Here is a 19,128-nt window from a genome sequence, read left to right as displayed (position 1 = left end):
CCAGGCCGGCGACTGAAGTGAAAACGAATGAGAATGAAGAATGCCGTTGATTGACACATGACCTGGTAGTAAATATAATAGAGGGTCACCCGGGCAACCGCAGCTTGGAAATTCCGCCGTCAGCTTCAAAGCGATGCGCGAGGAACGAATCGCTTCGTGCGTGGATGCAGCTACAGTCCTAACAAACGCTCCAGCCTGTGTCTGTTTGTTTACAGGATCTCAGAATGAAAACCACAAAGTGCACCGCTCTGTCTGTAGTTCCAAAGTTCACCTACTTGACCTTTGAGACCGGGAAAAGTGAAACACACACACATAATCACCACTGTGAGCACCTGAAAATAAAGTGTAGCCGTCTCTCTTTAACGGAACCAACGATCAAACATTTCCAATCCCTGGCTTTAAATCATGCTGCCACAGTAGCAGTTGGAACGTGGAGATCAAACTGAAAGCTCAGCATTAGAAAGTCCTTGATCTCAGCTCCGAGAGTGCTGGCCCAGTTAAAATAAGAACCTCTTCTTCCATCATTATCCAACATGCTTTTCAACCCTACAGCGTACCAAAAGACCCAACTGATTCTCAGCAGTGTGAAAATATTTACACCACAGCAGATTGTGGAGTCTAATATATTTCATCACTCCTCCAAACTCCCACCAGTCTCTCGTGGCTGCCGGCTAATTGCTGTCAGCGACACTGCAGAGAGGACATTTTTCACATCATGTTCCATCAACAAAGAAAAGACTAATGTTATTTCTCCTCGCACTTCATAAATCGTGTCGCCTCTTTTCTCTCTCTCTCTCCTACATGAAATGAATTTGAATTTTCAGTGAAGGCCTGTGACTTTGTAGTGATGCATTTGTACTTCTCATTAATGGCTCACACTGTTTATTAAAGATACCAGACATCTGAAGCACAGTTTGACTCAATCAAATATGACGCACTCCAACACCAGAGCTGTGCGTGGGACTCTGTGGTAAGTCACAACCAGGACATATCTAGTTTGTTGGCTGCACCAACTCAGGATATTCAGGGGTAAAACCACAACTACAAACAGCAGAGCTCAGCTGTACAAAGGAAAAACAGGATTACGTGATTTGATACAATCAGGTAATTGAATCTAGTTTTTTATCTGGATCAATCCTCCAGTTTCTGTTGTTTAAATTATTTAAATCAGATAAGGATTACTTTGATCCAAAATATCAGGAGTACTCTGATCCCAGCAGAGGACTGGATTCAGACTGGATTACAAAGGAAACGTGAAATAAAAACTCAAAATGTTCTCAGCAAACAGTGTAAAAAATATTGATGCAGTTCTCTTAACTCTAACTTTCTACGCTGCTCAAAATCGTACACTTTGAAAATACATTAGCTCTAAATGGGAAAAAATCATGCTGGATATTTATACCGCTGTGAACTGTGTAATAGAATGAAAGATGCCACATTGTTTGATGAAAAGTATCAAACTACAGGGCATTCGAAGATACTCAAAACATCAAAGTGAAAAAATGATGCAGCAGGTTAGTCCATTTTTTTGAAAATTTCATTGCAGCAACTTCAAATGTTACTCAGTAGTTTGTATGACCCCACGTGCTTGTATGCCTGCCTGACAACACTGGGGCATTCTCCTAATGATATAGCGAATTGTGTCCTGAGAGATCTCCTCGCAGATCTGGACAGGACATCACTGAGCTCTTGGACAGTCTTTGGTGAAACCTCGCTGTGTCAGATGGACCAAAACATCGTGTCCCAGAGGTGTTCTGTTGGATTTAGGTCAGATGAGCATTAAGCACAGTCAATGGTATCAATTCCCTCATTCTTCATGAACTGCCTGCATATTCGTGCCACACGAGAGCAGGCTTTGCTGTACATCAGGAGGAACTCAGGACCCCCTACACCAGTGTAGGGTTTGACAATTGGTCCAAGCATTTTTATACCTATTTTACCTAATGGCTCTCAGGGTGTCATAGCTTAGCTTGTAAAGGTCTGTGTGTCTCTCCATGGATATGCCTCCCCAGATCATTACTGACCTACCACCAAACCGGTCATGCTGAACAATGTTACAGGCAGCATTTCCACAGCTTCTCCAGACCGTGTCACATCAGTCACAAGTGCTCAGGGTGAACTTTAACTCATGTGTGAAAAGCACAGGGCACCAATTTCAATTCAGTTTATTTATACAGCACCAAATCACAACAACAGTTGCCTCAAGGCGTTTTATATTATAAGGTAGACCCTACAATAATACATACAGAGAAAAACCCAACCATCATATGACCCCCTGTGAGCAAGCACTTTTGCCACGGTGGGAAGGAAAAACTCCCTTTTAATACCTCCAGCAGAACCAGGCTCAGGGAGGGGCGGCCATCTGCCGGGACTGGTTGGGGTAATCTGCTAATTCTTTTTTTTTTTTCCCGTTTGGTTCTTTAGCCGTCATAATTGTTGTCAGAAGGCCAACAAAGATACCCAACGGATTTACTTTACCGGGTAAAGTAAATCCAACCTGCCGGGACTGGTTGGAGTAATCTGCTAATTCTGGTATTCTGTGGCAAATGTCAGTCATCCTCCATGGTGCTGGGCAGTGACCAGGGTCCACTAGAGGACATCGGGCCATTAGGCCACCCTCATGAAGTCTGTTTATGATTGTTTGGTCAGAGACATTTACACCAGTAACCTGATGGAGCTCATTTTGTAGCTCTAACAGTGCTCATCCTGTTCCGCCTTCACAAAGGAGCAGATATCGGTCTTGTTGATGGGTTAAGTACCTCCTCATGTCCTGTCCAGCTCTCCTGGAGTAACTGTCTGTCTCCTTGAATCTCCAACATGCTCTCGAGACTGTGCTGGGAGACACAGCAAGCCTTCTGGCAATGGTATGTATTGATGTGCAATCCTGGAGGAATTGGACTGCCTGAGCAACTTCTGTAGGATCCAGGTATCGCCTCATGCTACCAGTAGGGACACTGACCCTATCAAAATGCAAAACTAGTGAAATAAAAAAACAGTCAGAAAAGATGAGGAGGGAAAACATGTCAGTGGTCTCCTGCTGTAAAACCATTCCTGTTTTAGAAGTTGTCTCATTGTTATCCCTCTGGTGCCCCTGTGGTTCATTTCATTAACATCAAAGCAACTGAAACTGATTAACAACCCCCGCTGCTACCTAAATAACCAGTTCAATATCCCAGACGTTTAACTAGCTTGATGCTATACTCAAGCTAGTTATATGTTAAAGGGTTCCTTTAACATTTTTCAGCAAGATATTTAGAACTTTAGGAGTTTTTATTCATTGCTATCATAAAGAAATTAAATATACAATGAACCGTGAGCATTGTGGTAAGATCAAGACATGCAAGTATTACACTACATGCTTTCTGAGGTTCTGATCTCTGATAATTAATGGATGTAAAAAAGTCTCTTAAGAAATTCACTAGTTTTGCATTTGGCTAGGAGTGAAGACGTATTCTCTGAAGTGACGAATCACAGGTCTCTGTCTGGTAATCAGATGCACGAGTCTGGGTTTGCTGGTTGTCAGAATGGTATCTGTCTGACTGCAGTGTGCCAAGTGTAAAGTTTGGTGGAGGGGATATAATGGTGTGGGATTGTTTTGTTTTCGGGAGTTGGACTCAGCTCCTTAGTTCCAGTGAAAGGAACTCTTAATGCTTCAGCATACCAAGACATTTTGGACAATTTCATGATCCCAACTTTGTCGGAACAGTTTGACCCTTTCCTGTTCAAGCACGACTGCACACCAGCACACAAAGCAAGGTCCATAAAGACATGGATGAGTGAGTTTGGTGTGGAAGAACTTGGCTGGCCTGCACGGAGTCCTGACCTCAACCCAACAGAAAACATTTGGGATGAATCAGAGTGCAGACTGTGAGTCAAGCCTTCTTTTTAAGATTTTTTGTGGCATTTTTGATTTATTAGACAGTGAAACAGTGAAGATAGACAGAAAAGCAGGGAAGATATGCAACAAAGGCTCGCGTGTCAGACTTGAACGCAGGCTGGCATGTGGTTGCCTGCTCACCAACTGAGCTAAACTGGCACCGGAGTCAGGCCTTCTTGACCTCACAAATGTACTTCTGAACGAATGGTCAATGGTCCCCATAAACACGCACTTAAGCCTTGTGGAAAGCCTTCCCAGAAGGATTGAAGCTGTTATAACTGCAAAGGGGAAGCGACATCATATTAAACCCTGTGGATTAAGAATGGTACTGATCATTTGGATTTGGTAATTCTTAGAAGTCTTGACTAGACTAATTTTAATTCCTGTGTCTTTAGGATTTCCCTCTCTAAAGCCCTATTTACTTTTCACTGTCCAACTTCCAGATGCCTGCCAAAGAACAGCCATTGCAACTCATTGTGTGAATGCTTGCTAGCTGTGCTTCCTGGTGTGCTGTGCCTAACAGATTACTTTAAGAAGACATCCATGAGCTCGCATGAGCTCATCACTAAAGATGGAAAAAAAAAAAAAACATAATGTAGAGCAGTCTAAACTACAAACATTTACCATTTAAAACTTTGGCCATATTTTTGTTTGAACGTCTAACAGTGTGAGGTACTTTTGGCTATTCTGTTATTTCCCAAGAGGTCACCACAGCAGATGAATCCACATGTTTGATTTTGCACAGATTTAATGGTGCTGTCCTCCCATTTACCCAGGCTTGGGACCACCATCGGGACTATACCAGGTTGTGACCACTGATGCTAGGGTTGTATTTCCTCCCAGACTCAAACTGGATTTCTTTCATGTGTAAGGTGTGAATGGCGTAGTGTAAACAACTACACCACAGAGCCATCTAAGCATCTGACAGTGTAGCATTATAAATATGCCCAAAAAAAATATGTCCTGCTTCAGTCCTTGTTCACGACTCGCATCATTTTTGCTTTTACTCTCGGATATTCCTATTAATATTAAATTAAATAACCCCCACAGCAAACCTGTGGGATGTGGCAGAGGTCACATTACAAACAGGGTTTGGAGAACAGGAAGTTAATGAGGAGCCACCAGTTCATTTTTCCCTCGGGCCACCCTATCAGGTTAAAAAATATCGATTTGTTCTCCTGCATATTTTTGTGAATAGTAGAAGTTCAATTTGGTTGCCAGAAAGATAATTTACTTCTCAGATAAACAGTCTTAAAGGAACAGGGATGTGTCAGAGGCTTTATTTCACACACTTAAACTAAAACTAACTCTGTTTTAATTTGTAGGAACCCAAGGATCAGTGGTCAGTCAGAGCTGACTCTTTAATTAACCTAACTGATAATGATCTTTCCCCACAGAGCTGGAAACAGATGGTGAAAGAGGCAGAAATGCACAGGACACTATTACATTTCTTTTTCTTGCAGGACAAAAACAGCCTTCCAGTCTATCCAGGTCTCTCTTTAGTGTCTTGAATTGGCACAAATCTAACATGCCACTTAAACTGTAAATGTCTGCATTTGTGTCTGTGGTGGCCGAGCAGAGAAGCAGCTGTGCTGCATTTTTCACAAACTGAACACAGCGTCCCCACTGAATGAATCAGCAGCAGACTCGTTGACCAGCTGATAACAGTGTCTGAATTTGTACATCCTACAGTCTGAGGAAATCAAGCACAACGTGTCTTGTTCTCTTCTTGCCTCAGCTGCTGAGTACAGTCAATTTCCTTCTATGTGTGCTCATATTGTCTCTCAGCAACTACAGGATGTTTACTCGGGCTTTGAAAACCAACATGTTTTCGAACCTGTTCACAGAAGCACCTCATAAATAGTAAATACCTATTCACCTGAGCTAACCCCTGCATTCAAAACAGAGGGGTTAGCTCAAGGTCAGTGTGCACTGCCTGACTGCAGTAGGCAGCGATTCACTGCCCACTGACCTTGGCAGCAAACCATAAAAGGCCCTTCGATTTTGAAGAAGCTGCAGGATCTCTTTCCCATCATACTTATTCCCAGTATGGTTCTTAATTCTTGACAAATCATCCACCCCGGAGGAGCAAGAAAGCCATCAACACTTAAGTGGCTCTTCCTATTATCAACCATAAAACCCTGGAAGAGAAAATGGTTCGTCTGGAGTGTGGAGGGGAAAACATGTTGTTTCTTGGAGCTCTGCTGTAATTTCTTGTGTGACATTGTCACCAAGTCAAATACAAACCAGTGTCGGACACTGTAGAACCTCCCTGAATTATAATACAACGTTCTTTATTTAAAATACTTTTTATGGATGTCTCCACTCTAACTTTGTCTGTTTTTGTCTTCAAGTTCAATTAGGAGCCGATAGAATGAAAGCAAGATGCACTTTTGCAATAAAAAAACAGTTTCAAACTGCTTCTGTAAGGCAAACAGAACAAATATGAAATGATAAGCTATGGCTGTAGATTTACATCCACAAAATGTGTGTCTCTATTAGATGTGCATTTTTTTTTCAGACATCTGTCTCTTGGCATTTAAGAGGTTTACATTTTATACAGTCATCCTGAAATATTGGTATACTTAAAAAAGATATAGTGCTACACAAAATAAACCTTTACTTTATTCTTCACTATAGTACAAAGAGAATTATGATGCTTTTTAATCTTTTTTTAAACTTTTTTATTAATTTTGTAGGGTCCTTACAATATAAAACACCTTAAGGTGACTGCTGTTGTGATTTGGTGCTATATAAATAAAACTGAATTGAACTGAATTGTATTTACACACTGACACCTCGAGTTATTGTTGGTTTCGCCTTAATCGGAGACTTTATTTGCTTCTGTACACATGTCAGAAGGTTTTTAAGCAAGACGCTGAATTCCAAGCACCAAAAACATTACAGATTCTGTGAAATGAATGTTCAGGATAGATAGGAGGGATAAAGAGATGCTTACCCGTGAATTTTTCTGTAATAATAATCCTGTCCTAAAATAGATAAAACTGAAAAAAGACACAAATTTGTTTGGCTGATGACTTCTGCTCAGGCTCAGCAATGAGATCGAGCTACGAAATTATGGTGCGATGGCATGTGCTCCTGTTGGAACCACAAATCTTTAAACTTTGTTTTAACAAAAAAGCATTTTATGTGGACCTGGGTACTGGGACCTGGTTCAGCAGAAGAGGGCCTGTAAACTGAAGACTCTGCCTCCCATTCTACTTTTAAATATCCTGGGAACTACAAGTAAACCTCTCAGTCTGAGAGCAAAGTTTGATATGATACTATGAGGTCTTTAAGACAAGATGGGGCCTGATTATTCAAGACCTTGTCTGTCAGGAGAAGGAATTTCAGTTCAATTATGGATTCAACAGGGAGTCAATGAAGAGAAGCCAATGTGGGAGAAATATGCTCTCTCTTTTTGTCCCAGTTAACTAAAGATGCTATCTTTCAAATGAATTTCATCTTATGGTTCTTCTTTTATAATATTTCCACTTGGATATGCCATAAGTGAAAAAAACATGTAATGGGATGTAAACCTGAAACTAACTCTGTAGATGTTGAGAGGTAAAGTGGTACCTTGAATGCAGAACATTTATGTAAATTGAGTCGATATGCATAGCTACAGAGCAGGATTGCCACTGGATCTGAACACAGTTTTCCACCACTGTCAGATTCTATTTAGAGGCTGAAAGTTGTTAGCATCCTCCCCGGTAATCCTCCCTACTGTGCTTACATTATCTTCAGCAGTGTGATCTCTATCTAGAGCTAAATGACAACCCACTTTGGATGCATTTCTTTTCCACCGGTCTGTGCACTGTAAGCACAGACTGGTGGAAACTCTCAGTGCTCTCCACTGCAATCAAACGCACGTCTCTTGCTGTTAGATTTGTAATCAACTTCATTTTCCGACTCAGCTTTTCCTCTAAGCTGCACAAATCACTGTCCTGTACGCTGAATGGAATGAGCTGAATTGTCTAATTACATCTATATCTCATCTAGCTCCCTCCACAGTCACAGCCACATTAAACTTCCTATTTGTGTCCTCATGATTCCCATCAGCTCAGAACAAGGCCACTGTTTTGATCTTCTGAAGTTCACAGCTGATGTAACTACCGCTTCCTCTCCTTTGTCTCGAGCAACTCATCGGCACGCGTTTGATCTCAAGTCTTCTGGCATCTTTGCAAATTCATTGGGATAAATATTGTATAGGAGGCTGGGAGGTTGCAGCTGCGACCTCGGCTGATTCTCTGCCCTTTTCCAAAAGACCGGGTGGAATTACCCTCAAGCCCAGGTGTTACGACCTGTATGACTAAATACCTCGAGTGTTGCTGTCACTCACTCACTCCTATTGCTCACATGCAAATGGCTTTACAACCATCTCCCTGTCCTTCAGCCAACCATGGTTGTCATGACAACAGAGCGGCTAATCTCCAGTGGACAGAGAGAGAGAAAGAAAGTGCATGAGCTCGCACAGAAACGTGCTTCTGGGGACGCGGAAAAGGCATGCGAGTGTGATGAAGAGATGCAGTGCACGCTTGCTTACATCTGTGTGTGTGTGTGTGTGTGTGTGTGTGTGAGAGAGAGAGAGAGAGAGAGAGAGAGAGATTGTGTGAGCTTTTTTAAAAATAATAATGGAATACGATTGGAAAAAAAAACATTTTCTCCATCCCACTGAGAATTCCTAAATCAACTCTTCCCTTCTCCCTTTTTAAAAAAAATCTCTCCTCCCATTTTCCCTTCTCCTGACCTTCATCATCTACTTCCCCATCCTAACTTCTTTCTATTTAAATCTCCTAAATGTGCTCATTTTTGTTTTGTTCCACTCCGTTTCACCATATATTTTCTGGCCCTTTTCCCCCTCTTCTACCTCTGACACAACCTCTTGATCCCGTCAACAACAATTCCTTAATCTTCCACACTCATCCTCTCTCTCTTGCATTCATCCCGTCAGCCTTTTCATCCTCTCAAACTGCTTCAGCTGAACCGTCTTTTCTATCTTTGTCTCTCTCTCTCTGCACACCTCCTTTCATCCATGCTCTCGTTTCTACCCTCCTCTCTCCTCGCATACATATACAGTGTCCATCCATTTCCTCGTGTTCCTAAATCCTTCCCTCTCTGGCACCATGTTTGCCTAGCAGGGATCTCTCAAACGCACATATGTTAGGGCTGATTAGGCTGGCACAGCCACTGGGCGCTCAGCCCACTGGAGGAGATGATGGAGAGATTCATGGAGAGTGTGAGGGAGTCATGGAGAGCTGTGTGTGTTTGTGTTTGTGTGTGTGTGTGGGGGGGTATTGATTGATTGATTGACCGTCAGTTGCTGGGAATTTTTTCCCAGCAACTACTTCAAAACACTTCAAAACAGTTCATATGTTCCCATACAATGCACGACCATAGTCTGTGTGCGCGCGCTCGCTCACGTGTGTGTACGGATGTGGATCGGGGGGTTTGAGGTTGTTATCCGGTAGAGGGCGGAGTGAAAGTGTGAGAGAAAGTGAGGAGAGGGTAAGCAGGAGCTGCAGAGGGCTGGAGCTGCGGAAAGGAGCGGAGCGGACATGGGTGGCAGCGGATGCCGGGCACCTGCAGCCTGAGTGCGGGCGGCAGGAGGAGCACGAGGGCCTCCAGTTGACTGAACAGGAAGGTTTACATTAGCAGAGCCGCGGTTAAAGAGAATAGCCTGCTGTCCGTTTAGCGCCTACACACACACACACACACACACACACAGTCACTCACTCACACATCTTAAGAACAGCGGGAGATGCATTACGTCATAGCCTCTCATTGCCCTAGATGACCGCGCGCGCAGGACGGGGAGGATGCGGGGCTGCCGGACTAGAACGGTAACAGATTCCGCTGCTGCTGCTGACCGCGAGCCCCCGGCGGGTGTGTGTCGGCCGGTAGAGAAAGAAGAGGAGCCGCCGTCGCGCGGCCGCCGGCTCTGATGGCTCCTCGCGCCCAGGGCGGGAAAGAGTCACAGCAGTCGCCGCGGAGCGAGAGGGTAGGGGACAGCAGGTATCTGGGAAGTGACGTGGTGTCCGCGCCCCACAAGAAAGCAAAACGGTGCGTTTGTCGTGCGTCTCGCAGGAGGGCAGGAGCGGGAAGGCGAACATGGCCGCACAGTCCGACGGCGGCAAAGCCGGGGTCGGGTGCGGCGGCGGGGGTTTCGCCCAGCTCTATGATGTTGACGCCGAGGAGCCTCTGGACTCCGCGGCGATCCACATCTGTCAGTGCTGCCGCTCTTCCGCTTGCTACTGGGGCTGCCGCTCAGCTTGCCTCGGCTCTCTGCTCGGCGGGGGTCCGCCTGCCGGAGGGGTCGGCATCCGGGAGACTCACTGCCCGCCCCGGGAGCAGCTGTGGCTGGACTGCCTCTGGATCATCCTTGCCCTCCTTGTCTTCTTCTGGGACGTCGGCACGGACCTGTGCCTGGCGGTGGACTACTACCAGAGGCAGGACTACCTCTGGTTCGGCCTCACTCTTTTCTTCGTACTGGTGCCCTCGGTACTGGTCCAGATTCTGAGTTTCCGATGGTTCGTGCAGGACTACACCGGCGGGGGCCTCGGGGAGGTCGAGGGGCTGACCAAGCGGGGCACGGTGGTTCTGGGGTGCCTGTATCCTGGCAGGGACCGCCTGCAGCTGGCCACTATCTGGCTGTGGCAGGCCACCATACACATCCTCCAGCTGGGACAAGTGTGGAGGTAAGAGGGGGAGGGGGGCAACACAAACACACCTGATCCTTCTCCCCCCCCTCTGTCTCTCTAACACGCTCACAAAAACTTAATGCTCCTAATGAGCAGAGCAGGGTGTCCACTTGATGTGGCTACTAGAAAAGACAGCTCGCTTCACAGTGACAGGCAGGAGAGAAAAGCGAGAGGAAGACATGGAAAGGCTCTCTGCGACTTCCTCTGTGCTTCAGTTGCTGTCTGGGAATGACAGGAAGATATTAAGAGAGACAGTCAGGAGAACAGAGAGCCTGATTTCACATACAAACTCTGATCTGTTGAAACTTTTCATTTCTGACTCATCCTATGAAAAGCTAATTCAGCAACTCGCTGACCACCCTGCAGTAAGAAAGGGTAGAATTCACAGCCAGAACAGAACCTGAGTAAAGCGTCTGCAGTTGCAGAGTAGCTACAGTCAAGCCTTCACACAGTGTAAAGAAACAAAGTGAGCCACATCCTCCAGAGTGTGTGTTTTAAGGGCTGACCGAAGCGCTCTCCATGGTGCTGAACACATTCCCAGCATTTCCAGCTTTCGGTCAAGGCTCTTCCCTTCAGAAACGTCAGCATGCCTTTGTGTGTATCTGTGTGTGTGCTGACACATGTCAGCATGTGTGTGTGACCAGTGGAAAAACGGTGTCAAGGCTCTTCCCATGAGTGTCAGCATGCATGGAGAGTACAAAGAGGAAAAGCATCTGCGCTTCTGGCAGCACATCTCTCTCTCTCTCTCTCTCTCTCTCACACACACACACACACACACACACACACACACATATATATTCCCACAGTTGGACGAGGTTAGGTGTTAATTGTGGTGCTAAAAGCACTGTTGGGGGAAAAAACTGAAATACACACACTTCTTTTCATTGTGGGCTTCTTGCCTCATATAAGCATGCAGCTTGGTCTACACACACAAACACACACACTGTAGTTGTAGTAGTAACACGAGGGCGCTGTTTTCTTTTTTTCTTTTCCAGCCTCCCGGTCTTCTATGTAAGGACAACGTTTGCTCTCTTCCCTCCCTCCTCTCTCTTCTCTCTGAGAAGACTTCTTAATGGTGTCCACTTGCCCCTGGGTGGGCAGCAGGGAGAGCAGAGTAGTGTGTGTGTGTGTGTTTACGTCCTACTATGCTGATGTGCTACACAGCTTCTACGCTTTGGTTGTAGGGTTAAATCAACCCATCTGACACCCATACATACTTCCCAGTAGTTGTCCCCTCTTGGCTCGTAGAATGGACTCTCCCACCTGGAGGAAGGGGTGGATGAGAAGGAGCAGAGAGAGAGGGGGGGGGAGAAGAAGGGGAGAAAGGGTGGTTGTAGCTGGGGAAATGGCACAGCCTGATTGAGACTGAGAGATGGAGTGGCCGTAAAGAGAGAGAGATGGGGGGTGAGGACGTGCACAAGTGGAGTGAAAAAGAAGGGGGAGGGGAGAAGAAGGAGAAGTGAGAGTGGTGGGGGCAGGGTGGGCTGGATGGAAGATCAGCTGTACTTGGTTTGAGACCACCTCCTTCTATGTCAGGGCATTAAGGAGCTCACCTGCTACACTCAACATTAACCGTGACCACTGCAGAACAGAGCTCCTGTTTACAGAAGCCAAACAAATGATACTGATTATTTATCTTTCACTGCTCTTGAGTCAAGGACACGCATCCTTCTGGCCTTATCTTAAAACTAAAACATCTTGAAATGGTTTGTTTGGGAGGGCCAGCGAGCTGTAAATCAATGCACATGTGGGTGTTTTCTTCCAGGGATGCTGCATTATTTATGGGTCGTGAATTAACCTCCAGCTCTAATAGGCATACTGTACATAATGTAGAAGCGCACGTCTGCATGGAGGACACCCATGCATGCACTGCAGCCATGCAGGAAGCTGAAGGATTTTATTTTTACAGCACGTTTAGATTTGTGTGCATACTGCTCTCACACACACACACACACACACACACATGCTCAGTGTGGCAGTGAGGCAGTTTAATTGAGATCACTGCCTACATCCTGCCCACATGTGCTGTAGTTTCCCACATCCAGCACGTATAGATCAGCATCTCTTCAAGGCTGTTTATAGAAAGGTTAAATTCAGTGTTTAAGTCAGTAATGAAGGCTAGAAATATTTACAGTCACCAATCAGCTGAAACAGGAATAAGTCAGAGTGTTGCTTTTGAAATAGTTGCCCGATTAGGTGAAAGAACGCAAGGGAAGATGTGACCTATTAGGCTCGTTTCCAGCTCCTTATTCTTATTCCGGGACTCTGGTAGAGTTCAAAATAATCCATATTTGTCTGATACGGGACCTTGATGAAGTCCACGAGTTTGACTGCCGTCTGACACCAGCTCTTTTGGTTCCCTTTAAACCAGCTTTTTGGCCGGCCCTCTGTGGCAGCTCGTGGGCCTTAGATGACCATTTTAGGGAGATCTGCTATCAGTGACAGCATACAGATTTTTTATTTATATTTTTTTCATCTAAAGGAGGTGTGTTAAAAATAAGGCCTGGGGGCCAGAAGTGGCCCAGCACAGGCTCCAACCCGATCCAGTGGACATCTTTGGAAAATCTGAAAGAGGGCGTAAATTTTGAATTTATCTATATTTTAATAAATTTGACATCTTGTTCGCCATCCATACTACATCAAAGTAATGAAGTAATAGATTTTTTTCATGATCTACTATAGAAATTTCAGTTTTTTTCAGTGTGTCCTCAGTAAAATTAATTAATTAAAAAGGGCATTTTCTGTGATTTAACAAAAACATTCTGCTTTAAACGTACAGGACAGTCCAGAACTTTTACTGTAATTTTTACACATTTATTTCTTACATTTTAAGCCCAAAGAGCCATTTCTTTATCATGTCGAAAAACTAACATGTACTGTTGAATTTACACTTCTTTTTTATTACATTGTGATATTTCAGAGATTTAATGTGCAGATAAACTGCTTTACACTTTGATCTTAAGTGAGTCTGGCACACTTAAGATCAAAGCGGGCCGTACGTGGCCCACGACGTGAAATGAGTTTGACTTCCCTGATTGAAAGTGTGTAGAAAAGCCTGATATATGCGTGTTTGCCCCTCTGAACCCCTACAGGTACATCAGGACGCTGTACCTAGGCGTCATGTCGCGTCGGCAGAAGGAGCACCAGCGGCGCTGGTACTGGGCCATGATGTTCGAGTACGCTGACGTCAACATGTTGCGTTTGCTGGAAACGTTTCTGGAGTCGGCGCCTCAGTTGGTCCTGCAGCTCTGCATCATGATCCAGGAGAACCGAGCCGAGACGCTACAGTGTAGGTGTTTGGATGGATTTACAGACTGCGCTGTACCGGTGTAATAGCATGTTTTCGCGTAGCAGCATGCAAATGAGCAGCTGCTCAAGTGCTAATTATCAATTTACACACATTGTGCTTGATTATGTGTAGCTGCAGATGGCTGCTGGATTTCGCAGGTTTTTACTGTTGTTCAGGTTGTCAAAGATAGAAAGGGATGTGCGAGTCAGACTCCATCATCCTCCTCTTCCGTGTTGGATGCATCATCTTGGGCGGCCACCCACTGGTGTTATTCATCGTGCTCACTCTGGAGTTTTGGGACACAGTTTACCTTAATGGAAAGATGTGACGAGTACACAAGGGGGCGGATACACACGGCAGCTGGGACATTAAAAATAACTTCATATTTGAGACTCGTCATTACCAAATGTCTCGGTCGTGTCACACACTACCTCTTACTTACTGTATGCTCATGCCATTACACAAAACAACCCTCCCCCCTCTCCCTCCCTAGTGAGTCATTATAATGTCGTGTTTATACAAAACAGGAGAAGCATGGAAATCATCCACCTCTGTCTCCCTGCAGGCATCTCCTCCCTAGCCTCCCTCCTGTCTCTCGCCTGGGTTCTGGCCTCCTACCACAAACTGCTCCGAGACTCTCGTGACGACCAGCGCAGCATGAGTTACCGCGGGGCGCTGCTGCACCTCTTCTGGCGCCTCTTCACCATCTCCTCCCGCGTCCTCTCGCTCGCTCTCTTTGCCTCCCTCTTCCACATCTACTTCGGCATCTTCGTGGTGATCCACTGGTGCGCCATGGCCTTCTGGGTAGTGCACGGAGGCACTGACTTCTGCATGTCCAAGTGGGAGGAGGTGCTCTTCAACATGGTGGTTGGCATTGTCTACATCTTCTGCTGGTTCAACGTGAAAGAGGGTCGGACGCGATACAGGATGGTGGCGTACTACACCGTGGTGCTGGCTGAGAACAGCATCCTGACGGGCCTGTGGTGAGTTTAGCGCCGTTTGCATTCTCTGACATCCCTGATGCAACAAGCGTAAAGTCGTAAAATAATTTTTTTCACATAAATATCACAGCATGTATGCAAGAATATCCAAAAACTATAAAAGGTAGGCGTACCTCTTATTTCACAAGGAGCTACTGTAAAGGCACGCAGCCTCCTGCAGCTTCTCAGGTTTGCACCTACAAGGTTCATCCAGCTTCACAAAGCTAAATGGCAACGATCTGTGTAATGATCTCTTTCTAATTCTCTTATAAATTCTTATTTTTTTTACTTCCTTTCTAATTTTGGAGTTTTTTATCTTCTATGCTGCCTGTGTTCTCTAGGTCTTTCCTTTCATTCTTTACTTCCTGTTTTATTTTGAAGGTTACTTGTTCTCGTTCTGCTGAGTATTTAATCTGTATTGTATCCTGCTCAGACTTCAAATTTATTCTGAAATGAAGAAGTAAACAGACACATTCAAAGTACACCATAAGTGCTTACCAAAGCTTAGCCTATTTACAACACTAGCAAGGTAAGCCTATATCAAAATATTCATGTAATAAAAGGCTCCGCCCCGTAAATGCTTTCTTGATGAGTTTACTGCCATACTACTTGCAACATAACTGATGGTCACATGGCCCGGGGCCAGTAAGTAGTACACTGGAAAATTGTTTTGCCAGTTGATGACTCATTGGGACCAATGACAGTGTTTCTGGCAGCCAGAGTCATCACAGTCATGGCTTTATTGAAATTCATCCATCTTTTCATGTGCTCTCATCCACCACCAGCATGCTTTACATGGTTGTGCAGTCATTTTAATATGCTAAAGCAAAAAGCTGCGTGTATGCAAACAAACTGCTAGCTTAATTTGGCAGATCGCTTTAAAGCTTGGTGCCCTCCCCCTCTCCCTCTAGCAGTGCCACCTGCAGCATGCAGGGGCTTGTCTAAAAGAAGGGTTACTGAGTGTACGACTTTACATTTATTTTAAAACAATAATTAGAAATTATTTTGCCGATTTCGATTATTAATATTGAGTACAACTCCACAAATAAACCATGTTTTAAAATACACACTGGGCTACCCATCAGTAGATAAAACAGTTCTAATCAGCTTTGGGGAACCAGTAGGAAAGATGGTTTACTGCTATAAACACGTGTAGATGTACACCTATTAATTTAACCCCTGTACTGTCACCTGTCATCCTGTAGGTATGCCTACAGAGATCCAGTGCTGACCGACTCCTATGCTGTCCCGGCACTGTGCAGCGTCTACCTGACATTCGCAGGGGGCGTCCTGGTCATGCTGCTGTACTACGGTTTCCTCCATCCTGCCACTGCCCACCTCCAGCCAAGTCCCGCCTCATCCTGCTGTGCCCAGCTGCTCTGGGGTCTCCCTCTCCCCCCATCAGCCCCACCCACAGCCCCTCCCACACCAGCCCACATGGCCAAGTCACAGACGGAAGAGGATGTGGCCGAGACGTGTCTTCCCGTCTTCCAGGTGAGGTCTGCGCCCCCCACCTCCAAGCCCGAGGGCCCGCTTATAAAGATCGACATGCCCAGGAAGCGTTACCCAGCATGGGATGCCCACTATGTAGACAGGCGCCTGCGGAGAACTATAAACATCCTGCAGTACATAACGCCAGCCGCTGTGGGCATCCGCTATCGTGATGGACCCCTCCTGTATGAACTGTTGCAGTATGAGTCCTCACTCTGACAAACACACAAATCAGCACACACACACACACACGTACAGACAAGTACACATAAGCACATATGCACCATAAAAAAACATGTATGTATATGTGGATGTTCAGATTTAGAGAAGATTTAGAAACACATTCATGCACAGAAAGTCACTGAATATAAGCACATACACACACAGAAGCAATCTGTCACACTTACATGTGTGCGCACACACGCGATCACACTTACATTCCTTGCGGGCACCTGCGACCTGTGAGCCCATGGCCATGACTCAACAAGCTGCTTCGGCGCGAGTCCGTCTCCTCCTCTCTTAAACCTTTTGTCACTCTATTTAACTCCTCTAATCGTCCCTCACTTGGTCTCATTTCTTTAATTTTACATGTGCGCGCTCCGCTGCAAAGAAGAAAAAAAAAAGTAAAAATATGAAAAATAAGCATAGTTTTACGATGGAGTCCTTGACCACCGCAAGCCATTTATGTTGCACGCGTTCACGGGTTTAAGTAGAATAAAAAGATGTGACACAATGACCGTCACTTTTAATAAAAGGAGTTGTAACATGTCGTTATTAGTCTGGTCAAAAGATAGTGTATATATTTTCTATGTACAGAGAGGATGTTTTTTAATCTGTTGTTATGTTGTTGTTGGACAAAGCTGTTGGACACATCAGTTTCTCGACATCACTGACAAGGTTAACGGGGAGAGTGATCGAGCATGATGGAAAAGATGGAGACAAAGTGGCAGTAATGGCATCCAATGTACACTCAAACAACAATTTTTACATTTGCGGCCTCAATTTTTAAAAATCTAAAATTTTAGCTACAGTTTCTTAAAAGGACAGTTTTTGTTTAGTAGATTTACTTGTCTTGTCAAAGGCAGAGTAAATCACTACATCCCTGACATTAGCACTAGAGCTCAGGCCAAGAGTCGATTAGCTTAGCTTAGCTTAAAAAAACTGAAAACAGGTGGAAACAGCTAGCCTGGATGTTTTCTCCTAAAGTATGTAGTAGCTAGCATCTTGTCTTATTTAAATTATACAAAAAGATAAATGTGAAAAATAGTTTTTTGTGGGTTCAGAAAGTAGCCAAACCATCTACCACTAAGAATAATTGCACATTTACTTGCTCCTAAGATAGTAAAAGAGTAACTCTTCACATTTTGGAGTTCATGTGCTTGTAAGTCAAAATATTGAAACAAACTAATGCTATAAAAATTATCATTCTTATTGATCAGGGCTTGTAAAAGAAATGTGATAGTTGATACCTGACCTATCAGGGTAATCAGGGGAGTAAGTTTTCCAGCTAATCTGGGTTACTTTGTGTAGCGTAATGGTAGATGCTATGTTATAAATTGAAACTTATCTAAATAAATAAAAGCATGTATATGAATTTGTAGCAAACTTTATTTCTATCAACAAAATAGTTACTTTTCTCTGCTTGTTTCTGCCTACACGATGTCAACAACTCAGCAAGTCCTGCCACAAAATCTGACTCGAGATCTTGAAAGCTACAGGTTTCTACCTGTTTTTGGTTGTTATGCTAACCCTAGGCACTTAGCAGTTCTTTGGGCTTGCAGAAACTCATATTTAATGGAGAGATAAAGAACTAGTACAACTTTTCTCATGTAACTCAAAGGCCAATTGAGCATAGAACAAAGAAAGCCCAACTATTTCCTTAAGATAGACTTGAAAAAATTATGTTGAGGGCAGTTAGCAACATGTTAGCTGTAATGTGGAAAAATGAAAAACAGTCGCGTCTTAAAGCATAGTTCAATAACACTAAAATAATTTCTTGCTGAACATTTGGAAAAGTAAATTTTTTTTAAAAATTATGGTGATTTCAGTGTCTTTAACCGTTTTCAAAGTAAACCAAACTACAACACCTAAACAGGACTAGCTAGCTAGCTTTTTCGTTAGATGTTAGCTAAATGCGGTTTCAGATTTCATGATTATATAAGCCATGCATTAAAGCTCTCAGCTATTTGAAAATTCTGAAACAAACTGAAGACTCTTTAATAATTGACTTCCATGTTAGTGGAACAAGATTCATAAGGAATGTTTCTGCCTTAAATCTGTGCCATAGGTACATCTTGACTGCAAACTCATTTGAAGCCCTACGCTATATTCATGCATGCACCTCCCTCAGTATGTAACTACATGTGGCGTCAGTGCAGCTCCCAACAACTGTTGCAAAAGCCTGGGAATGTCTTCTTGCCTAGGCTATGTTGTAGACTCTACATAGATATACTACAAAATAGCACAAGTAAAGTCCTAGATGATGTTACACTAAGTACGGCTAAATGTAATATGGTCATAACCATATTGCTCATGTAGAATATGTGAGGGAAATAAAGTGTGAAATTTGAATGCCATCTTAGGGGGAGTTCTCCATCATTTCCTTTTATGCTCCAAGCAGTTGTGGGAGGTCTTTTTATATCATAAAAATAAGGGTAGATTCAAGACTAATTATTTTTGATCGAGGTCTACTACATTTTTGTGTGTGTGATAGCTTAATCATGTTGGTCCCACACTAACAGGGTGCTGCCACTGAAGCTGACATAAAACAGTTTTGGACTTCAGTCATCA

At 44.2% G+C, this 19,128-nt stretch overlaps 1 protein-coding gene across 1 annotated transcript; it reads left to right on the top strand.

Annotated features, from left to right (window-relative positions):
- The first annotated feature begins 9,658 nt into the window (after positions 1-9,658).
- Positions 9,659-18,718, top strand: LOC116334409 (XK-related protein 6). Its single transcript, XM_031757836.2, has 4 exons — positions 9,659-10,575; positions 13,671-13,867; positions 14,433-14,850; positions 16,053-18,718. Exons 1-4 carry the CDS (start codon positions 9,989-9,991, stop codon positions 16,555-16,557), a joined length of 1,707 nt encoding a protein of 568 aa, XP_031613696.1. The 5' UTR covers positions 9,659-9,988; the 3' UTR covers positions 16,558-18,718.
- Positions 18,719-19,128: the final 410 nt, after the last annotated feature.

Source organism: Oreochromis aureus, linkage group 23, assembly GCF_013358895.1.
Source record: "Oreochromis aureus strain Israel breed Guangdong linkage group 23, ZZ_aureus, whole genome shotgun sequence".
NCBI lineage: Eukaryota > Metazoa > Chordata > Actinopteri > Cichliformes > Cichlidae > Oreochromis > Oreochromis aureus.
Note: the sequence above shows the minus strand (reverse complement) of the source record. Positions and strands in the feature narration are given on the sequence as shown.